The sequence below is a fragment of the Vipera ursinii genome, assembly GCF_947247035.1.
Source record: "Vipera ursinii genome assembly, chromosome: 3".
Lineage (NCBI taxonomy): Eukaryota > Metazoa > Chordata > Lepidosauria > Squamata > Viperidae > Vipera > Vipera ursinii.
In genome coordinates, this window is record NC_139516.1 from 29,255,425 (window position 1) to 29,279,769 (window position 24,345).

Below are 24,345 nucleotides of genomic sequence, written 5' to 3' on the forward strand. Positions count from 1 at the left end.
GGCTAATTAAACAAAACTACATGTGGATGATGCTGTTTGTTTTGAAGAATTATCTTGATTGTAGTAAATTTGTTAGCTGTGCCATATCTTTAGTCAGATTTATAACTAAGAGTAAGTGTGAGTTAATACAAAAGAATGAGAACTGGCTAAGATTCTGGCCGTTTTGAATGCTTACCAGAAGTTTTTGCTTGGAAAGTCTGGTCGTACTGGATGAATTGCCCTACAAAGGATATTTTCTATGGGCTTCACACAGTAAAACAATTCGAGTGAATGATGTTCTGCACTAATGGAGGAACATCCCAGAATAAATCTTCATACCTAATACAGTATATTGTTGTTAAAATAGCTAAAGCTGTTATAGAATATTAAATTGCAAAAGTCAAACAAGCTTGTAGTATTATATTGATAAAAAAGGGATAGACACTGTATATATTGATTTTTGTGCTTACTTTCGTTCTCCTTGTATAGGAATCTTGACCTTTGTGTTTCTAGAAGTTGGCATCTATTTTAACTTTGAAGTAAAGAAGGGGCCTTTATGCTGGATTCCTCACTGAGACATAGAACGTCCTGGCTACAAGAATAATGTTGAGAGACAAAATATTAAAAAAGGAATAGCAAATATATTATATATTATATATACAGGAAACAAAATGCATCCTTGCACTGCTGCTATATGCTGGAGATGAATAAAACAGTAACATCAGCAACAAGAAAAACCAACCACCTCTTCAAATAAATTGAAGAATTGACTGAACTGATCTAAAAAAATCATGATGGTTATAATATTAATAATACAATAAACCACCATTGTGCATGTTACATTTAAAGAACACATAATTCATTTGTTGCACACTGAATGGAAAAGCAAACATGCTTTGCAACAAAGCAAGAAATCAACTAGTGAAACAAGCAGAATTACAAAATGATTCCCTGATAGGAAAGAATTAAAATCCATTCACTTGTATAATTTCTGTTTATTATTTTTTAATTTGGGATGTGCAGTGATCATCCTTTATTTTCATGCCATGCTACTTTGTTGCTTCATCATTGGATTCTTTTATTTTCTCCAACTGGTCCTTCCTTTTTTAAATGTTTCCTCTTCTCATCTAATGTCTTGTTCTACTGAAGTTAATTATGACTTTATTTCACTTAAAGCAAAGGAAAATGATATGTATATGATTTCTCACCGAACAAAATGCAGCCTGTAGAGATTTCATATTGATGTGCTTTTAAGTTATGGATATTATATATAACTGGGGAGGGTGGGGAATGATATTAAAACAAACAGTGCTAAGTGTGACAATGAATTTTCACATTATTATTATTTGATTGATAATGGTTAATGTATTACAAGACTTTTAGATTATGCCAGTATCCCATGAAAGTAAGAATAGGGGGGGAAAAGAAGTTCTGAGGAAGTTGTCTCTCACTTGAGTTTGGTGACAATTGTGATTGTCACTGGTTAAGACACATACAACAATATGAAAGGAGTCAAAGACAACAAAATGGATCAGTGTTACTCCAGCCCAGTTAGAATGCCTCAAATGTGCCAATTAAGGGTGTCTCTTCATCCTCCAGGCTTAGGAGGAGCACAGGGTCACCACACAGAATGAGGTCAAATTGCTTCATTGTTTAAGGCCTTTATTTAGCTGTCTTTCAGAGCAAAGTGTTTATTTAGGGCAAAGCTGTTATTGTATTTGCCATGTCAGTTTTTCAAAATTTGAAAGTTTGGTTCCAAACTTATTAATTACCTGGTTCCAGTTTCTGATCCATGAACGTGAGAACTTGCCAAAGAGGCTGCCCTGTTCTACTCTCATTCGGTTTCATTTTGTCTGATTTAAACTTTGGAGACTATATCAGAAGCATTCTGAAAGAGCGCCTCTGCCTTCTTTAAGTATGATGGTTCTATATCAGAACAGGATTTATTCATGGAGAAGCCACCCATGGGTTTATTGAAGATGCATTCCTCTGCCACAGTAAGCTATGAAGCTTAGAGAACCAAACTACTAAAAGCAGATACTGTTTGGGAAAAAAGAATACTATTAAATAAAACTGCTCTGCCATTAATGAAACCTAGACATTGTCCTTTACCACTTTTCATTACCTCAAGAGTAATTAAAGCAGAAAGAAATGAGACAAATCTAAATGAAGCAGTTTATACTGTTCCTTCTACATATTGTGAATTGGATAATGACATCTCTTATCTCTAGTTGGAAATATAAATAAAAATGGGAAATGGTAATAATCATTGGAGTAATGTGAATGTATCTTATACCATAAGTTGTTTGCCATTGTAGGAGACACTGGGCTATTGGCTGTTAGTATGGCTCCTTAAAATTGGATCTGTTTCTGGCATGTAGGAATGTCCTAATTAAACACTGAAAGCATAGCTATAAACTTTATGCTGCAAGAGTCATTTCTAATTTTCACGTATCCAAGTGATTTTCTCCTTTAGATTTTTGAGGATTTTTTTTCTTTTTATTCTCCTGGAATATGTGATGCCCTAAACCCAAAACCTCAAAAAACATAGAAACTCATAAAATATGTGCGAAACAAAAATCTTGTTCTTCTGATTTCAAAAACCGAACAAAAATCTTGGTGGCATTATCATGTTTTTTTCTCAATCTTACAAAAAAAAAGTATTCTCCCCCCCAAACTTAATTTCATTTTTAATTTCAAAACAAAGCTCAGAAATTAGGTATATATAAAGTACATTCTGTTGCTTCTTCTATATGAATTGGTATACGTGAGTCTGCCACTATAACCTGCGGAAACTAATTGCTTCAAAACCCATTTATAGAAGACCAGAGTCTAACTCTTGTGTCAGGTACAGTAAAGGAAATCTAAAATAGATTTGGATTCCTCCCATGGCATGACTGATGGGTAGCCATTAACAAAAACTAGTTTTTTGTTTACCTAGCAAGATGTGGCTTATATATAGATATCTATATTAATATATATATATATATATATATATATATATATATATAATATTTATTATTTGCGGTAAAGTTGAAGCCATGCATACTCTTAAGATCATGGTTTCTTCCACCTTTTGCTGCCATCTGATATAGTTGGTCAATCTTTGCTTTCTTTGGGTGAGGGGGTCTTTCCATTGAAAGGGACGGTCAATGCAACTGCTTGTTTGCAACAAATCCCGCAACTTGATTCTAAAACTGGCCTGCAACTGCATGAATTAAAAAAGATTCATAATTATTTTTTAATTTGAAAAGCACCTTAACCAACTGAAATGCTGTCATTCCTTCATTATTTCTTCTGTCCTTCTGACCCCTCCACCCATTTCAATTTTTGTCCCATCCTTTTCGGTCATTTCCTCTTTCAGTGCTTGGTGATGTATGCGTGTGTGCTCACTGTTCTTGTATTCAATAAAAGTGAAATAAATGTATCTGATGCTCACTCATTTTATGGCTCATGGTGGCTTTTCTCTTAGAAAAGAGAGAAATCAGACTCTTTACACTGGGCCTGTCAGAATTTTGAACGGTCATTGAGCAATTGATTGCAAGTCAAGTATTGTACAAAGGTGATGATGAAGTGTTGAATTATTGTGAGGTTGGGCCACAACAGGTGTACAAGTGAAGAAACCCCCCCCCCCCAACCTATTGGCTATTAGCTCTTCCAGTACTGTGAGAACAGGATAAATTCTCCAGTACTCTTAACCTATTAGCTCTTCCAGTACTGTGAGAACAGGATAAATTCTCAGTCATGGGATTCCTCCTTTAGGGCCAATGTCATTCCATTGAGAGATGACACCAGAGATGCCAAGGAACCTTAATAAACAATTGTTCTGTTTTGTTTGCATTCAATCTCTTTCATCTCATCCAAATACAACATCCAGATAAAGCAGACATGTCAAATTCGCGATGTCACATGATGTGCAGCATATTGGAGCTTTTTCCCCATTGCCGGCAATGGGGTGGGTGTGGTTTCATTGTGATGTGTCCGGCCCACAGGCCGGCAGTTTGACACCCATGAGATAAAGGATCAAAGAGTGCTGATACAATATACTGAACCAACAAATTACCAACTTCAAAAGTTTGAAATAAATTTTAAACAGCAGGAAGAAATGGACTGTAATTAGAGGAATCCTGTAACAGCCCATAACTGAACAATCAATTTGCTGATCAGCACCATGACCTCTGAATGGCCCAAAATGACCAGGATGGACACTACCCTATACCAAGTTATAATAAAGTTAATCCACAACAGCAACCAATGCCATCTCCATCCCATGCTCAAATAAGTATCCTGAATAAATAATCTGGTTCTTCTATGGTGCTTTGCTATTGTAGGGAAAGATAAAAAGAGGATAATAATGGTCAAATCCAGACTGATCCAGAGAGGGCATCTTTTAAGATGTGCGACATACAGTCTCTTTCAAATTTGCTGGTATTACCCCTTTCAAAACGAGGTGTCAATCTCTCATTCCTTTTGGCTTTCCAATGAAGTCAGGAGGATCAGACAACAACAAATCCTAGTGCACTTCATCAAAGTCCAGCAACTAGAATGAATCCCAGGTTTGTTTACAGAGGCCCTCCTTGAGGGAGATGGGTGGTCTAAGAAGCATGAAATATAAATATAAAAATAATGACTTCTGTGTCAATACAGTGGATTTTGCTCAAGGGTTAAAACTGCAAATCTGAGAAACTCTTGGTACAATAAGTCAAAAAGTTCTATACCTTCTCCCTAAAAGAAGCTGACTACTCTAAACATGGTTCTATAGCAATCTGCCAATGTAGTAAGGGAATATAAGTAATATTTCATTCCATGAACTGTGGTGGCACAGTGGTTAGAATGCAGTATTGCAGGCTAATTGTGCTGATTCCCAACTGCTAGCAGTTTGGCAGTTCAATTCTCACTGGCTCAAGGTTGACTCAGCCTTCCATCCTTCCAAGGTCAGTAAAATGAGGGCCCAGACTGTTGGGGCAATATGCTGACTCTAAACTGCTTAGAGAGGGCTGTAAAACACTGTGAAGCGGTATATAAGTCTAAGTGCTATTGCTATTCCCTTATCACCAAAAGGTAGGTTTTAAGCTTGACTCTCACCTGTCTTGAGTGAAAATCACTTTTCATATTTTTTTAGTGCATGCCAGGCATACCTTCTGCTACTTCATCTCCTAGATGTTCTTGATAAGCCAAGGAACCAACCAAGATTGGCCGATTAGGAGTGGCAGCTTGGAAGCAGGCACACTGATCTCCTGTTGACAGTAGGTGACCAGGAATTCAACAAAACTGTCCCAAGATCATAGGTTATTTGGGGCAAGCTCATTATTGCCACAGATACCATGAACTCCAAGTTTTGCTCAAACCACTCTTAACAGCCTGGAAATTGAAATCACCCAGAGCCAAATTATGAGGGAACTCTAATATCAGTCTCTAGACCAAATCAAACAGTTCAGGAAGAGAGTTTTCACACTGCCAGGTAGCCATGACCTGGCATCATTTCAAGCCTTTAAACTCTGGGTTTGCAGAGTTGTCAATGAACCTAGTCAGAGTGCCTGACATTGTTCTATCTCCCAACAGTAATAACAAAGAAGATCATATTCAGCTTTACTTTCCCATTCAGTTATAGGTATCACTAAGAAACCAGAGAATCTTAGCCAAAGACTCAGACCTCCAGACCTACTTAGTCCTACTAAGTATTCTGTTTCTGTCCCTCCTAGCCATATTGTTACCAATGATGGTTGCCTTGTTGTTTAGGGGACCAGTTTTATTTATTTTTATTTATATGACTGCCCATCCTTGATGCAAACAAAGTTATCACTAAAAGCCAACATGGGTTTGTCAAAAACAGATCATGCCAGACAAATCTTATTGCATTCTTTGACCAAGTGACAAAATTAGTGGACCAGAGGAATGTTGTAGATATAATTTACTTGGACTTCAGTAAGGCATTTGATAAAGTAGATCACAATCTACTACTTGATAAGATAGGAAAATGTGGGTTAGATAGCATCACCACCAGATGGATTCGTAGCTGGCTGACAGGCCGTACTCAGCATGTGGTCCTGTTGTGGGTTTTGATATGAATATGTCATTACAATTCTGCCATCAGGATTGCTGTGTGATTGCAACACTTTATATAAGGATGGGAAATAAGATACTCGGAGGACCAACCAAGATTTCCCCCCCCCCAAGCCAACATCTAAAACAGGTAGGGCACTTGCAACCATACATAAAACCTAGGAAGCATGAAGGGTGGCTATCCAGAGGCCAATCTCAATCTCCCTCTATTTTTGCACTTCAGTGACTAACACTGAAGGCAGACTCTATACCAGATTCACAAATGTACCATATTCCTGGAGTGTGCACTGCTGGGTGCCCCCGCCCATTGTTTAAAAATCCTGTTTCAAAATAATAAATCTGGGATAATAAAACTATGTCACTGAAACCAATTCAAATACATGCTATCATGTTTACATTACTGAGTAAAACTACAGTACTGTATATAAAATCACATTTTTAATAAGCATATTTAAAATAGGGCAAGCTAATCTACTTGGGAGGATTTTGCATATCTTGCTTGTTAGTATCTAATAAGATAAAAAGTATATGGTAACCTAAGGACTGGTGATCGAACACATAGAAAAAATGTTTGTGTGTGTGGCTTTGAGACCCAGCATGGCATTATTCAGAAGAGAGAGGAGGGGAGGAGAGGGAATATATATCTGACAAGTCATAGTTCCCTAAGGGAAGAGCGGTTCTAAACACACTAAATCCACATAGGTAGAAATTTTTTCTTTCTTTTTTTTTCTTTTCCCTTCCTTTTCTTCTGAGTGCCTTTAGTCAGGGTTGACTCCTGGCAGCTGCCTGGACTAGTCCCTGCAGTTTTCTTTTTAGGGTTTCTCGGTTTGCCACTGCTTCCGTCCTAGGGATGAGAGACCCAGTGTCACCCAACCAGCTAACCAAGAGTTAGAAGGCAGAACTAGAACCCACAGGTTTTTTAATTTGATACCTTAACTATTAAACCACTAGGTCACATTTTAGTTCAGTAGATTAGTATACTAATTTAGTATATTAGCTTATGGTTGTGTGATTAACAAATTTTAAAAAAACAACATTTAACTGAATAAATTTTAGTGGGCATCGGCCTTTATCACCCACTGCGGAATTGTGTATCGGTCCTAACGTGAACAAGAGGGTGTTAAAAATGTCAAGCCCACCCATTCAAACAACCCTTCCGCCTTAACACTTCTTCCTCTAATAGTGACTACTAGAAGTACTATTATTACAATAACCAAAATGTACTACACACACAGAAAAAAAAACACCCCTTCTCAAATATTATCAGCAACTCGAGGAGCGGAACACTTTAAAGTGCAGCCAGAGGGGCGGCACGGATAGCATTTTTAAGCAGGCCGGAAGTTCTCCAATTATCAGGATCGTCATCCGCTTCTCGGCGGAAGTTCCCTCTAAGTCTTAAATTCTGGCGCCTCATGTTTTGCGGGGACGGGTCTGTTGGGCATGGCGTTAGATCAGCCGGCACGGTGCCGACATTGTTGTAGGTGGGAACTGGGCCTTTTCTGACAACTCCTACTTAGCTTCTTCCGGTTTTTGAACCTGCTCGCTTCTTGCGTTCAGCCGGCGGGACTCTATTACTTTCTTGTCTCCGCGGGATCGCCCTTCCCAGGTGGGGTTTCTCCTTTCTCAGTTGATATTTGTGTGAAAACCGTAAAAAGCAGCAGATGCCTTTCCCTTAGCAGGGAGATCTAGCGAATATCTGCTGAGGGTGCAGTTGTTAATGGGACAGAACTGTTTTCAGAAGACATTGTGCCGATTGTCCTAACGAGAACTCTCTCCACAGCGAAGCTTTTCAGGGCTCGAGTTCCAAGGCATTCAGTCCTGCGATAATGTGAGACGGAAATAAATTTCTGCTGTTTATTTGGGAGTTGGTAAAATCGTGGTCTGCCCACTCAAGGTGGATAAATTGAGCAAGCTTGTCATAAGGCTGCTTCACATGAAGTGTGACATAGGATCCATGCCCTAGCTCAGGGGTAGGCAACCTCGGCTCTTTTATGACTCATGGACTTCAACTCCCAGAATTCCTGAGTCAGTCCATGAGTCATAAAAGAGCCGAGGTTGCCTACCCTTGGTCTAGTGCAGGGGTAGGCAACCTCGGCTCTTTTTATGACTCATGGACTTCAACTCCCAGAATTCCTGAGTCAGCTATGCTGAGTCAGGAATTCTGGGAGTTGAAGTCCATGAGTCATAAAAGAGCCGAGGTTGCCTACCCCTGGACTAGCTATTATCTACATCTGAGATTCTTTAACTGGTGTACATTTGGCTCCAAACTGGGCTTTCGTTTGCTGATTTTTGGTTATGTAACTTCCGTGAGGAAAAAAAAAATATTTCTGTGGATAAGCAAGTCCTAAAAGTTGTTACATATTTTACTAATATGGAAAGGAGAATATGACTCCTTTCTTAAACATAACCTGATTGCTTTGATTTTAAAATTATTTATTAGATCTGCACTTTATTGTTTAGAAAGTTCTTGCTAGCCTCCTGGCGGATGAACTCTTGGTAAAATGTTGGTACTTTATAAAATGTTGCCACTTCAGTATAGGTAGCCTTTAGCACACTCTCCCAATTAGGACTTTACAATAAGGTACCTTTCTTCCTGTTTTAAAATGTATTATTTCCATTTTGGTCCCTTATTACTGTGTGTTCTGTCATTGCTCTTCATTTTATTTTTCAATAATGGGGAAAAAGAATAATGGTTATTTAATGAGAACTTTTAATCTTTTTAATCGTTTGCTCAATGTTGTCTGAAAGAACATTCTCTGTTTTAAGTCTTCAGACACTGTCCTTTCTGCCATCACAAAACTATGCAGGATTTTATAATGGCAAGTTTTCTAAAATTTTGGGTTTTATGGCTGGCTTTGATTTGGAAGCCCAGGTTTTTGAGTGATATTCCCATCTAATGTATTGTTTGTGTAATCAAGCATAAGTGAAGAAAGCACCTCTTCCACATCTCCCTTTTCCAATATAACTGTCGCTTGGCTATTACTTTTAGGACAGGTAGAGTGGAAGCCTGCAGAACCTTTTATTTCTTTGTCTTGATTCAGAGCTTAGAATGGAGGTTTGGTAGTTTGGTCATGCAGTGCCAAATGTTTTTACTGCCTTGGCAACATATTAACCAAATATTTTCCAACCAGTGAGAGGTGGTATTGGTAATGGGAGAGGGCAGTTAGTATTGTCATACAGTCCTAAGGGAATATTTGCTTCAAATATGAGAAAATTGAGACTTGGCTCATCATATTCACCAGGTGGCAGTGTAGTGATATGTTTGCTATTTTAAATATAGTGAGCAAAAATGTAGAAGTTGCTTTGATAAATTGTGAGGAAAGCATTGTAACCTGATATCTAAAAGTTATGTTCTTGGTACAGTAACACTGGCTCACATCTATTCTAGTGTCAAAATGTATTCAAATATTTGTTTGCTTCTACTAGGATTCTGAATAAGAAGTCATATAACCAAGGGAAACAGCTGATATGGCAGAAATGCAGATGGACCAAGCTTTGGCCAAACACCTTTTTTTTGAAGGTGCCACAGTTATAATTTTGAAAATGCCAGAAGGAACTGAGTTTGGCATTGACTACAACAATTGGCAAATTGGTCCAAAGTTCTGTGGCGTCAAGATGATACCGCCAGGCATTCATTTTTTTCATTACAGCAGTGTTAACAAAGACAATAGGAAAGAAAGTGGTCCTCGTACTGGTTTCTTCTTAAACTTGCAACAACGTGATTTAAAGATATTACACTGGGACAAACAAAAAGAAGAAGTAGACCTCACCCCAGCTTCTGAAAATGAGTCTGAAGCCATGAGAGCCAATCTCAAAGAGATGGACAAATTTCTGGGTCCATATCCATATAACACCCTTAAAAAATGGGTCTCCCTCACTAATTTTATTAATGAATTTGTGATGCAAAAGTTGCAGCCTGAAAACGGACAGATATGTGCTTTTTCTGAAGTGTTGCCTGTTCTGCCTGGAAAATATACTAAAGATCGAATTGAACAGAAGCTACCCCAGTATGACACAGAATGCAAAAGTTATGCAGAAGGACTAGCCCGGCTTCCTAAAATGCAACTGAAGCCTGGCACTGAGATTAGATTCACAAAAATACCTAAACAAATGTATCCTGAAGGTGCCACACCTGAGGAAGTTACCAAGCACAGTATGGATCTCAGTTATGCTCTAGAAACAGTGATTAATAAACACTATGCCAGCAATTCCCAGGATGTGCTTGGTAAGTAAATATGCCTTCTCGGACCTATTTTTCATTGTCTACATTGATTTTGACATCTTTATATGTGTTACACTTTAGACACACTCAGGATTATCTTGTAACTTTCATAACCAAATCTTTACAAGTTAATTTTGCAAAGCAAGTGAAACAATCCTGTTAGTATAGAAACTTTCTTGGGCATTTTTGTATTTTGGGATATGAATTATAAAGCCAAGTCCATAAGATCAAATAGCTGTCATAATACATTTTCTCCCAGCTTTGCAAATTAACTATTACTATTAAACAACTATGTTTGAGCAATTGAGATAAGAAATGAATTAAAACAGTCAATAAATTATCATGTGCAGTACTAGTGACCCCTTGTGGAAAGTTTAAAACACTCAGCATTTAATGGCAATCCTCTGGCATTCTTTCATAGTAGTACTGCTTTTCAACATACTTTTGTAGCAGATTCTCACTCTAATTAAGTTATGGTCAAATATGTATTCTAAGAATGTTGGCTTGTATAAATACCCTATAAGTGAAACAACAAATGCAAACAATTTTATTATGGTCCACTCAAGATTATTTGGTAGAAATAAAGTGATTCTGTAGTCCTTACTAATTTATACTAAAGTAAAACACTTGTGCAGTAAAAATACATTTAATTTGGTTTTACAAGTAATTATATGTTTGCCTCCAAAAATCACTTCATGATCAAGTATAATTTTCCCTTTGATAAGAAGGTTATCCAGCTGTATCCATTCTTTGAGCAGACAAAGGTACAAAACAGTAGACACGTCTCCTGTTTCTTATCTTCTGCATGAAACTGCAGAATTGAGAGCAATTCCTATCCCCCTCTTTCATCCTACTCTCCCAGAATGCTTTTTTTTTCCTTAACGTATGAATGAAGTGGTACCCATGGATCATTATACTTATCTAGAACAGAACAGTATTCACAGATACCTTATGCCAGGGGTCCCCAACCGCCAGGGCGCAGCCCACTACCAAACCATGGCCTTTTTGGAATTGGGCCATGTGAGTGGCTGGCTGGAGTGTGCACGTGTGTACACAGCTCAACTTGCGTGAGCGCTGGGCTGGCGTGCACTGATCCAACGCTTGTGCAAGTCAAGCTGCACACATGCACACTGGCCCACCACTCACGGTGGCTCGATGCTCATGCAAGGGCTGCATGTGCCGGCCCATCACTCACATGGCCCAGTTCCCCTCTCTTCCCCACCCCGCAGCCAGGCCAACAAGCCGCAGAGGTCAGGGAACACTGCCTTATGTTATAAAGAAATATGCAAGTCATCACAGTATTGTTCAGATATGCTGCAAATACATTTTGTTTCTAAATGAATCCATACTAGAGGTATTCATCAATTTACCATTTGTTTAGTAGTGTTCAAAGTTACAACAGCATTAATAAAGTGACTTGTGACTATTTTTCACATTTATGACCATCGCACTTATGACCATGGTCGTGTCATCACCTCCTTCGCTCTTTTGACAAAGTCAGTGTGGAAGCCAGATTCACTTAACTGTTATTAAATGAACAACTGCAGTGATTTATTTAACAACTGTGATGAGAAAAGTCGTAAAATGGGGGAAAACTCACTTAACTGTCTCATTTAGCAACATAAAGTTTGAGCTCAATTGTCATAAGTTGGGAACTATCCGTATACTATTTTCTTTTAATTTTTGCTATTTTTAATGCCACTTCATTCTCCAGAAGAATGAACATAGGTTGAGGATAGGTCACTTAATGGAATGGTATCTATATGTAAGTAAAAATCTGCACATTTCGGAAGAGTGGATAAACTGAGTGGAAGATCATGTGGATGGGAATTCTAATGTGAACGATCCTATGGGTTCCGTTCATTTGTTGCTAGATGGGGTTACACTACTTGGGGAAAAAAATCATTGGTAGCTTGAGATATCTGTCAGAATCCATTTATATCACATTCATAAATGTATGTTTAAAACATTATTCTCCCCCCCCCCCCGGATTCTGCCATCTCCCGAGGAAGGAGGAGCGCATGTGGATTCAGCCTGCCTTAGGTTATTTCAAAGACCAAGGGAACCTTTTGAACTGGGGGAACAAAAGGGAGGGTTAGAGAAGAAGGCATCTGGCCTGTGTCTTCTTTTAATTCTGTAGAGGAAGAAGGCAATAACCATAAAGATTCGAAGTTCCTTTTTTCCCACGAAAGGGATGACACGACACGAAGTAAAATGATGGGGGCTGACCAAATGGGGTTGAGGGAAGGGGGGTTGAACCGAGAACCCTTTATAAAGTTTCAATTTGTAAAACAATGCTAAGTCCTGTCTTGTATTTCCACAACCAAGCATGTCCTAGTAAAAATTCCTTTTGGACTAGAACTGACTCCAAGAGTTTTTGTTTTCCTAAGACGTGGATTGGGGTGGGTCCTGACAATATCCATGCATCAATATTTGTCCCTGGAAGTATATATTATCCTGTGTCTTTGAGTTTTCACTGACATACCAGCTCAAGCTTCCAGCTGCCCAAGTATAACACGCTTGTGATAATTTGAGGTCAGACAAATATTGTGTGTTATTTGGAAGATGCTGTTACTTCAGAAAACTTGATTGCTAAGAGGAGCTCTGTTTTATACTAGTATATGCCTAGGCCATATAATTTTTCTATTTCCCAATCTAATTCTAGATCTCAGTCCAGAGTAATGGGGTTTTAATTTGTTTGCTTTCAAGTGTCTTCAGGTCACTGCCTGAACAGGTGATTTGCTTTGCTTCTGGTGCTGAAAGAAAATGATTGCCCCAAGGTCATGCAGCAGCTTTTGTGCCTAAGATGGTCTACCTGTTTCCAATCTGGGTTTTAATCACTACACCAACTGGTTCTAAATGATGATGGTTAGGAGATACTATAATATACTTAATAATGTGTTAAATAAATAAAGCAACCATGCAACCAGGATCAAAGCTAAAGTTGTTCTGTATTTCTTACATTTTCTTGGTGGGATCTTTCTAGGGGAGCTACAGTTTGCCTTCATCTGCTTCCTGATTGGGAATGTATATGATGCATTTGAGCACTGGAAAAAACTCCTGAATCTCTTGTGCAGGTCAGAGGATGCCATAGTGAAACATCAAGCCTTGTTCAGCAATCTCATTTCTATCCTCTACCATCAGCTCAGTGAAATCCCAGCTGATTTCTTTGTAGACATAGTATCCCAAGACAACTTTTTAACAAACACTTTGCAGGTAAGAAAATGTCATCTTGAACGGTTTCACCAAAACCAACAACATGGGAAATTTGCCCAGTAATCATGGGATATGTACTGTATTTATCTAAAAGTAAGGGCGGGGAATAGTAAGGAGAGCTTATTGTTTTAAAAGAGAATCATTAGAAAAAATATATTTTGTTTTAGGTAAATACACTAAAATGTACTATTTGACTGCATGATAACTCTGACAATATATCAATACTTGGCTTTTAGGAAAAAATGTTTTACAATGTTTCTTTAACACGAAATCAAACTTAACATAAAAAATATTCCAAGCAAAATAAAATTAAAAGTTTAGTCTTGAAATAGAATTAGATGTAACATTTTTCTTGGGTTAATCTCAATATAGATGGTCCTGCAACAAATTCATTCTCCATTTCTTATTTTGTTATTAACAGAATCATTTACCCTTTATTATTTGAAATAACTTAATGTGTTTGTCACATCTGACAATGTGACTGATTGCAGTTGTGCCTAGTTTTGATCTTAATAATAGACTTTGTTAAAACAGCAATTTAATCAGAAACACGGTGCTTCCATATCTATGATGAATGGGTGCTATAATACAGGGGTCTCCAGCCCCTGGTCCATGGACCGGCAGATCCACGGCATGTCAGCAATGGCCACGTAAACAAGTGAAGCCCCATCCATGAGATGCAGGCAGCAAGTAACACGCCCCCCCCTCCAGTTTACGGAAAAAACTTTCTCCATAGAACTGGTCTCTGGTGCCCAAAAGATTGGGGGCTGCTGCTATAGTACATTCCTCCCCAATTTGGAGACTGAACTCATTAACTAACATTACTTTGTTAAATATTCTGAAATTTAGTCGATATATCCGAAGGGCACTCAGATTGTGGAAGGGTGTTATAAAATTCTTTAGAAACTATATCATTGTCTTTACATCAGTATGTGAACATGGAATAGACAAGAATTGATATGCAGTAGAAAAAAAATCATAGTATTTCCCTTGTCCCACATTGTCAGAATGATCCAAAACACTCTGTACATGGATATTTTTGATGAATTTAAACTTTTCTACATTTTATATTGATACAATTGCTTGCAAGATTGTGAGTTTGCCAGCAACCTCAAACATGCTAACGTTTCTTCTCTGAGACATTTTTTCTAACATCTGCCTAAACTTTGATCAGATGTTTTTATAAAGGATATTAATTATTCCTTTGCTTTTCTGCATGCTGCCTTGTCAGTTTCTTTTTATTTGTATTTGTGTGATAGTTTATTCATTTTTTAGGATAGTTTCTCAGAGCCATTAAAATGTTACAAGAAAGATGAACTAAGTTTCTATGTGAGAAACTTTATCTTAAAAATTAACTTGGAATAAAGTTTGATAGCACACAGTTTTCCAGTAAACTTGAAGCATAAACATAGTTAATTTTGTCAATTTCCAAAATGTCTCAATCAGAGAGTCTCTAGTCATTTAGGCCTAATGGTTTTTGAGAGTAGACAACAGACAGAAAAGGAACAGAAATGTATACAGAGAACCCAATAGTATTTTGAATCTAACCATGGATAGCTTTTTGTATTTTCTGCACACTCCTAGAGCAGTCTTCTTAACAAATTGAAATTCAATGAAGCTGCATAAACACAGATTGTTTAATTACAACATTGAAGCCAGACAGTTTTTTCAATGAGATAAATGAAAAAGTTATTGCTTAGCTCTTTTATGGCTGCTATAAGAAAGTTTTTGTCAGCAGATGGCAACAGATTTCAAGAAAGCCTTTAAGTGTATATCTGTTTTATTCACCTATTTCCTTTCTTATATATCATGTCTAATGTTTTATATATCATGTTTTATATATCATGTCTAATGTTTTGAAACTCAGTAGCCTGCAACTGCTTATTGACCTAAATAAACTTATTTGTTTAGGAGAGAGAACAAAATTGGTTTTCTTGTTTCTCAGCTATTGGCCAATCCTTTGAGTCTCTCTTTGTGAGATTTGGTTCTGATGCGCAGTTGGGCTTGCTGCTGGTGTACATTTCGCCTAGTCGCACAGCGGCAGCCCTGCCCGAGCTGCTCGATATCCTCTCGGGGTTGGTGGTTGAGTTTCCCAAACTTATTGTTTTGGGAGACTTCAATCTACCATCCCTGGGAGGTTCATCTGAGCTAGCTCGGGAGTTCATGGCTTCCATGATGGCCATGGACCTGACGCAAGTAATTTCTGAACCTACTCATGAGGGAGGCCACACCCTTGACCTGATTTTTTTATCTGGACGGTGGTTGGATGATCTTGGTGGGGGCTCTCCATTTATTATGCCCCTGTCATGGACCGATCATCACCTCCTGCGGCTGGTCTTCCGTTTTGCCACCCCCCGCCGTGGGGATACAGAGCCAATTAGATGGTACCGCCCCAGACGCTTAATGGATCCTGATAGATTCCAAGCGGCGCTGGGGTCCCCACCTGCCTCCACTGCTCACAACTCGGCGGATGCCTTAGTAGAAGCCTGGGAAAGGGCAGCCACTGAGGCACTTGACCGGGTTGTACCCTTGCGGCCCCTGACCCGGCGCAGATCCCAGCGAGCTCCATGGTTCTCCGTGGAGCTCCGGGAGATGAAGCGCCGGAAACGGGGCCTAGAGAGCTGTTGGAGGTCTAGCCGATCCGAACCCGACCGGTTGCGGTTAAGAACCTATATTAGGTCTTATCTCGCAGCGATGAGGGTGGCGAGGTGTAATTACTTCTCCACCCTCATCGCGTCCACAGATAATCGCCCGGCCGCCCTGTTTAGGGTGACTCGCTCACTTCTTAATCAGGAGGTGAGGGAGGATCCCTTGCAGGGTCGTGCCGAGGAATTTAGTCAACATCTGTCGGATAAAATCGCTTGGATTCGGACCGGTTTGGACTCCAGCTGGGCAGAGTCTGGCGATCAGGACACGGACGGTCTTGTCAATGTTATCTGGGAAGAGTTTGATGCTGTGACCCCTGATGAAGTGGACAGGATTATGGGGAGGCTGAGCTCCACCACATGTTTATTGGACCCGTGCCCTTCCTGCCTGGTTTATGCAGCTAGGGAGAGGACACGAGGCTGGCTCCAGGCGGTTATATCTGCTTCTCTGAGTGATGGTTATTTCCCCACCGTCTTGAAGGAGGCGGTGGTGAGACCTCTCCTCAAGAAGCCTGCCTTGGACCCAGCTGTATTGAACAACTTTCGTCCAGTCTCCAACCTTCGCTTTCTTGCGAAGGTTGTTGAGAGTGTGGTGGCGCATCAGCTCCCTCTGGTCCTGGATGAAGCGGATTATTTGGACCCCTACCAATCGGGTTTCAGGCCTGGGTACAGCACGGAGACGGCATTGGTCGCTCTGGTGAATGATCTCTGGAGGGCTCGGGATAGGGGATATTCCTCTGTCCTAGTCCTATTAGACCTCTCAGCGGCTTTCGATACCATCGACCATGGTATCTTGCTGCCGCGTCTCAGGGGATTGGGAGTGGGAGGCACAGTCCTTCAGTGGTTCTCCTCCTATCTCCTGGGACGCTCACAGTCGGTGTTGGCAGGGGGGCAGAGATCGGCCCCTAGGTCTCTCGTTTGTGGAGTTCCTCAGGGGTCGGTTCTCTCGCCTCTCCTGTTCAACATCTACATGAAACCGCTGGGTGAGATCATTCGTGGTTTTGGAGTTGGGTATCATCAATACGCCGATGATACCCAACTTTTCTTTTCGACCCCAAACCACCCCAGTGATGCCCTCGCTGTGATGTCCCGTTGCCTGGAGGCGGTTCGGGTCTGGATGGGGAGGAACAGACTTCAACTCAACCCTGACAAGACTGAGTGGCTGTACATTCCGGCATCCCGGGACATTCAAAATGTTCCATCTCTTTCTATGGGGGGTGAGCTTTTACCCCCCGTGGATAGGGCTCGCAACTTGGGAGTCCTCCTAGATTCACGGCTTACTCTGGAAGATCATATAGTGGCCGTGACTAGGGGGGCTTTCGCCCAGGTTCGCCTGGTGCGCCAGTTGCGGCCCTATCTGGACCGGGAAGCTTTGTGTACGGCAGGGGTGTCCAAACTTTTTTCAAAGAGGGCCAGATTGGATGAAGTGAACATGCTGGAGGGCCGAACATTTTTCCGAACATTCTTTGAACAATTGCAATTAAATGCAAATGAATTATTTTATGCCAAGTTAATTGCAAATTGCATACTTTTCATTTTATAACATTAAGATCAACTGGCAGCTGAGTTTTCACTATGTCGGCAACCCACGGCTCCGGAGCCACATGCGGCTCTTTGAGCCGTCTCCTGCGGCTCCCAACCGCCCGGTGCGCGCTCACCTCTTCGAACGGGCAGTGGTGCGTGCGCACCTCTCCAAATGGAGAGTGGCACCACCCGTTCTGAGAGGTGCGCGCGCACCTTTCCGAAGGGCGGAGGTGCACGCGCACCTCTCCAAGCCGCCGCCGTCCGGAGACCTGCCGACGTTTGGGGAGGTTTGGGGAGGTGCGCGCCGGGGAAAAGGCCGCGAGACGAGGGGGGAGGAAGGATGGGGTGGGGGAGAAGGAGGCTTCCCGGGCTGGGGGGGAAAAGCAGAAGCGAGGGATCAGGACTCCTCCCGCTTGGCTGCTGCCACCGCCACCGCTCCTACGGCCGCCGCCGCCTGCTCTCTTGGCTGGTTGCTTTCCGCTTCTCTCCCCCCGCCTGCCCTCCTTCCTGCCTTCCTCCCCTCCGCCTCGCCTTCCCCGCTCCTGCGTTTTCCCTCTCCCCGCCTCGGATTTGGGGTGATTCCCCGGGAGAGGGCGATGGGATTCCGGTGAGCTTTAAAGCCTTCTCGGTGGTCTCCGGCATGGCTCAGGAAGCGTTTCTGCGCCGCCCGGTCGGAGCCTTTGCCTCCTTCCCTCCCCCAAGCAAGGCATCCTTTTTCAAGTTGCAAAACCAAGCGGGGTGAAGCGGGCTGTCGGGAAAGACATTCAGGAGGGTCCCCCTGGAGAGGAGCGGGAGAAGGAGGAGGAGGGAAAGGAGGAGGAGGAGGTGATCGACTCGCCCAACCCAGTCCGGGCCGGCCAGCCCCGTAACGTCCGAGCTCGCACCGCGGGCGGAGAGGCAGGAAGCCGAGAGGAAGAAGACCGCCAGGAAGCTGCCTCTGCAGCCGCCACCGCCGCCTCCTCCTCCACCGCCGCCGCCTCTGTCTCTGTCGCCGCCGCTGCTAGGAAGGCTGCCGGTGCTGCGGCCGCCTCCACCGCCGCCACTGCCTCCTCCGCCACCGGGGCCTGACCCGGGGTGTTGCTGCTGGATCGCGCTCGTCCCCGCCGCGAGTCTTCTTCCTCTCGGCTTCCTGCCTCTCCGCCCGCGGTGCGAGTTCGGACGTTACGGGGCTGGCCGGCCCGGACTGGGTTGGGCGAGTCGATCACCTCCTCCTCCTACTTTCCCTCCTCCTCCTCCTCCTTCTCCCGCTCCCGCTCCTCTCCAGGGGGACCCTCCTGAATGTCTTTCCCGACAGCCCGCTTCACCCCGCTTGGTTTTGCAACTTGAAAAAGGACGCCTTGCTTGGGGGAGGGAAGGAGGCAAAGGCTCTGGCCGGGCGGCGCAGAAACGCTTCCTGAGCCGTGCCGGAGACCGCCGAGAAGGCTTGAAAGCTCACCGGAATCCCATCGCCCTCTCCCGGGGAATCACCCTGAATCCGAGGCGGGGAGAGGGAAAACGCGGGAGCGGGGAAGGCGAGGCGGAGGGGAGGAAGGCAGGAAGGAGGACAGGCGGGGGGGAGAGAAGCGGAAAGCAACCAGCCAAGAGAGCAGGCGGCGGCCGTAGGAGTGGTGGCGGCGGCGGCAGCAGCCAAGCGGGAGGAGTCCTGATCCCTCGCTTCTGCTTTCCCCCCCCAGCCCGGGAAGCCTCCTTCTCCCCCACCCCATCCCTCCCCCCCAGCCCGGACCCCCTTCTCTCCCGGCCTTTTCCCCAGCACACACCTCCCCAAACCTCCCCAAACGTCGGCAGGTTTGGGGAGGTGCGCACGCACCTCTCGGAATGGGTAGCAGAGAGTCAATACGGCAGGAGGAGGAGCAGCAGCAGCAAGCAGCCGCAGTTGTTAGCTTTACCTCCGGGAAAGGAGGAGACGGAGGACGGCGAGAGCGCGAACTTGATGCACTTGTAGTAGGGCAGTGAGTCCCGCCAGGCCCGCCCCGCGCCTGCGCCGCTCGTCTTCCAAGTTTGGGCAGTGACGTCAGGATGCGGCCCTCTCACCGCCCTCCTGCGGCAGACAGTCTTCTGCTTTCCACCCTCAATCAGAAGGGAGGGCCGCATTTGCACAGAGCAGGGAGGGCTGTTAGAGGGCCGGATTAAACCGCCCCGCGGGCCCGCAAATGGCCCGCGGGCCGGACTTTGGACATGCCTGGTGTACGGTCACTCATGCGCTCGTGACCTCTCGCCTTGACTACTGTAATGCTCTCTACATGGGGCTTCCCTTGAAGACCACTCGGAGGCTCCAACTGGTACAGAATGCGGCCGCGAGAGTTGTCCTGGGAGTTTCCCGGTACTCCCATGTTACACCTTTGCTCCGCGAGCTGCATTGGCTACCAGTTGTCTTCCGGGTGAGGTTCAAGGTCCTAGTTATGATCTTTAAGTCCTTACATGGCATGGGTCCGGGTTACCTCGGGGACCACCTGCTGCCGGCGTCAACTTCCCTCCGCCCAGTACGTGCCCACAGAGAGGGCCTCCTCAGGGTGCCTCCGGTCAGGGAATGTCAACTGGTGGCCCCCAGGGGGAGGGCCTTCTCTGTGGGCGCTCTGGCATTATGGAATCAACTGCCGGTTGAGCTCCGGATGGCATCAGACCTCCGATCCTTCCGTCGCGGGTTGAAGACCCACTTATTTGAATTAGCTGGTCTGGCCTGATGGGGGAATATGGGTTTTTAAATTGATTTTTAGTATTTATTATTGTTGTTTTAACTGGGCACTGGTTTAATTTCCTTTTAACTTTTGTATTGTTATTTATATATGCCCTGTGAACCGCCCTGAGTCCCTAGGGAGAAGGGCGGTATAGAAATCAAATAAAACCTAAAACCTAAAACCTTTGAAATATTTATTTTATTTATTTATTTAGATTTATATACTGCCCTTTCCCGAAGGACTCAGGGCGGTTTACAGGGTAATTAAAAGAAAATCAATACAAAAGTTAAAACAAATTAAAAAAGATTAAATGAAACCCTGAGAAAAAATAAAAACCCATGTTTTTATGTTTTCCCAATCTTCTGTTTCAATAAGGTTTCTTTGTTCCGCACTAGAGAGGAATGAAAAAAATCCAAGAGAGAGCTCAAGGATCTGAATACTGTAGAAAAAATATAAGAGTAAAATATGTCAAATGAAGATTTAATAGATTGGAAAACTGGTTGAGGTGGGCAGGTTAATGGGAAGGAAAAAGTGGAGCACTGCATGTACAAATAGTCCTCAACAACAGTTAATGACTGTTCAAAGTTACAACATCACTGAAAAAAGTGACTTATGACCATTTTTCGCACTTACAACCATTGCAGCATCCCCATGGTCACAAGATCAGAATTCAGTCAGTTGACAACTGACTCATAATTACGATGGTTATTTGACCACCATTGGCGACCTTCTGACAAGCAAAGTCAATGGGGAAGCCAGATTCACTTAACAACTGTGTAACTAACTGAACAATTGCCATCATTCACTTAACAACTGTGGCAAGGAAGGTCATAAAATGGGGCAAAACTCATTTAACAAATGTCTTGCTTAACAACATAAATTTTGGGCGCAATTCTCGTAAGTTGAGGACTACCTGTATTTGCAGTTTTGTGTGGATAGGCTGATACCAAGGAAGATGTTCTGAAGATTGGCAGGTGAGCAGTGAGAATTGATGGCAGATCTTTAGGGTAAAGGGCCAAGTGTACTTTTATGCATGTACAGATAGCAGATGGTTTTAATAGACATTTAGTAGTGGAGATGTGAATGTTTCAAAACTAAAATAGGACACGATGCCAAAGGTTTGGGAATCCTTATTTAGATTATTTCTTCTTTCTTGAGCCTACAGTAGAACTATGTTTTTATGATTTTAGCTATCAATCTGTTGCCTTGGAAATCAATATATTTAACAAACAGTAGAAAAGAAGAAACTAGGAGACCAAATTTTTAAAATCTAATGATTGGTCAAATATATCAAAAGAAGGTACCTTTCCTATAAATAAAAAGTTAATGGATTTGTGTACAAAATATCTAAATTCCTTACAAAGACATGGCTTCTAAACATACAGTCTTAATATAATTTGAATAATATGAATAATGTTTCCCTCTCATGTTCTTTAATGAAGGAAAAACAGAAAATGGGTCAGATCTGACTGGGAGCTGCAGAGCAAAAATTAATAATAATCCAGATTTTTTTTTCTCCCAGTGCAGTGTCTGGGAGAAGCAGTTGAGCAGTGGTGTAGCATGCTACAGAACTGCTTCATTCTGAAACCATGACCCAGAGCAGAGCTACTGTTAGAAATAATTCCAGAAGCCATGTGTTATATCCATTCCCTGTATTGTTCTTTACATCAAAACTGCTCTAAATAGCCTCTTAATTGTACCTTTTCCTTTCTCTCTGCCTATATTGTTTGCCACTGTCTTTCTCACATCCACATTATATTGCATCTTTCAGTCATTCTCACTTTTACAGCATTCTCTTGAATAATCTTTCAATAACATTTAGCAACAGTTCAAAGTTGTGACAGCACTTAAGAAGGAGGACTTACAACCAGCTTTTGAAGTTGAGGCCATCGCAGAGTCCCCACAGTTGTGTGATTGTGATTCAGGCATTTGGCAATCAACTCACAATTATGGTTTACCATTACAGTTATTTTTCCATTTATGATATGTATAATTTGAGATGGTTACAGGACCATTCAGCATTGGAGTAAAAAATATGGTCAAGCCTCAAATTTAATGTTCATTCTGGTCACATAAGACTGAACTATCTTTGTCTCAAAGAATGAGCCATTGGGGGATTATAGGGTTGTCTAGTCTGTTTTAAGTGTTGTATTAATTGATGTGTAATGTGTTTTTAGGTGTTCTTTTCTTACACTTGTAATCCAGCTGTTGACAGGACTCTGAGGAAAAAGGCAGAAAGATTTAAAGCCCACCTAACAAAGAAATTCAAGTGGGACTTTGAGACTGATCCAGAGGACTGTGCCCCCATTGTTGTTGAACTACCAGAAGGAACATTTGTGGACTGAACATGGCTGTTTTTCTTAATATTACTGTAATTTTCCAGTTGTGCCATATGTTTCGGCTATGAAACATATTCATCATATTTTGCTTCTTTTTGTACATACAGAACTATGAGGTCAAATAGTGTTGCAAGATTTTTTATCCTTGTAGAAAAAGTAGACAAGATTGTACCTAGTCTGTCCTAAAAATGAACTTATTCTCACATTGTTCTTGTCTCTTGGATAACAAAGTTAGGCTTATTTCACTGTGAACGTGAATACTGTAACATGTTTTGAACAATATTGAACAAGGAAATATCAAATGCTACTTTTTGAGTTAGTCCAGTAATAATTGTTTTCATTGATTTTAATTTGCGGTGGAACTTTTGGCTGCATTAGAGCTCTTCCCATTCCATCAGTTTTATTTCATCCACTCCTAGCTTTTCTTAACTTTTTAAAAGTATAAAAATGCGAAGTGAGTTACTATGAATTGAAAGAAAAATTTTGTGTTTTAATATTCTGTCTACAGTAAGTTGTTTCTAGAAAGCTACACTGAATGTTCTCCATTCTTTTTTAGTATGTCCTCTCAGGACAGGCTGCTTTCTGCTGTTACTTCACAGGACTGAAAATGTTATAAAATAGCCTGGAGCAAGCAATAGGGCCTGTTATCTTATAATGTTTTCTCTGGGGGGGGGGGCAGGATGCTGTTAATTTTTTTCAAACATTCCCTACTATGTGAAGATTTAGCTTGCTTATTTCTTTTCAGTCTATAAGGCTCCTTCAAGGATTGATATGCCTATGTGACAAAATAACTTGCATTACTGTTCAACCCAATAAAACTGCCTATATAAGTTTTGCCTATGAATTTTCCCTAATGTCTTCTTTATATGAAATTTCCAAAGGTGTGTGCTTGTTTATTTATTTTATTAAATTTATACGCCACTCATCTCACTATTGAAGCAACTGGGAGGCTTGGTCATTACTGATAGTGCTATGGTGGGATAAAATACCGTTTATCATTCTTGCAACCTTTAAAGTCTCTCTTTCCTACTTAAAGACAACTAGCATTTGAGCACTATAGCTTAGCCCAGAGTTTATTGGACACTTACAGAAAGCCTCTGGTGTTGTGCTTAACTTTGTGTTGCAGTTTTGCAGCCTTATTTTGTCTGTCTTCCCCTTGAGCAAGTCACGTGCTTTCCAGGTGGCCCTCAGGAGGGTGTTCTGCCCCAATCTCCTTTCTTCACAACTTTTTCAAGTATGTACCTCGAGGTAGAAATTGCCAACAATATCGTGAAAAAGGAATGAAATGCTGCAGTACTAAGTTCATTATCTTATTAATGACATCTTTTTCACCAGAGAACGTCTTAGAGTGTAAGGCAATGAATTAATTTCTAAGTGTAAACCCACATACATTATTATAAGAACCCTGCCCCAATTTAAGACAAATATAGTCTGTACTAAACTTTTAAAAGAATGTTAGTTGATTGGTCCTTCCTTCCTTCCTTCTATTCAAGCTGAGAGATAAAATTCCTGAGTAGTGGAAATATTCCCCGTGATTCCCCTTCTCATGCAGTTTTTAAAGTATAGCTATTTTTAATAATCTGATTTATATCTGTTTAGATACTCATAGAAGGAAATGAAGAACACATGAAAAATATTTTTAATATATAATAATTTTATAACTTTTTTCCTGACTATTTTCC

General features: G+C 41.7%; 2 protein-coding genes across 10 annotated transcripts in view; both read left to right on the top strand.

Moving 5' to 3' along the window:
- The window catches only part of EPB41L1 (erythrocyte membrane protein band 4.1 like 1), a 193,665-nt gene extending 190,980 nt beyond the window's left edge, over positions 1-2,685 (top strand). For all 9 annotated transcript variants that reach the window (XM_083358648.1, XM_083358640.1, XM_083358647.1 and 6 more), the window contains one exon: positions 469-2,685. In XM_083358648.1, coding sequence (XP_083214774.1) covers positions 469-477 — 9 coding nt within the window. In that variant the 3' untranslated portion in view covers positions 478-2,685. The remainder of the gene's footprint in view (positions 1-468) is intronic.
- A 4,733-nt stretch (positions 2,686-7,418) lies between these two features.
- AAR2 (AAR2 splicing factor) lies at positions 7,419-23,503 on the top strand. Its single transcript, XM_083357358.1, has 4 exons — positions 7,419-7,648; positions 9,469-10,267; positions 13,251-13,480; positions 22,502-23,503. Exons 2-4 carry the CDS (start codon positions 9,511-9,513, stop codon positions 22,667-22,669), a joined length of 1,155 nt encoding a protein of 384 aa, XP_083213484.1. The 5' UTR covers positions 7,419-7,648; positions 9,469-9,510; the 3' UTR covers positions 22,670-23,503.
- Positions 23,504-24,345: the final 842 nt, after the last annotated feature.

Excerpts from the sequence above, each read along its gene's own strand:
- AAR2 (XM_083357358.1), top strand. The coding sequence starts at position 9,511 with ATGGCAGAAATGCAGATGGACCAAGCTTTGGCCAAACACCTTTTTTTT. Across the intron at positions 10,268-13,250 it reads CAATTCCCAGGATGTGCTTG|GGGAGCTACAGTTTGCCTTC; the intron begins GTAAGTAAATAT and ends GGATCTTTCTAG. Across the intron at positions 13,481-22,501 it reads TTTTAACAAACACTTTGCAG|GTGTTCTTTTCTTACACTTG; the intron begins GTAAGAAAATGT and ends ATGTGTTTTTAG.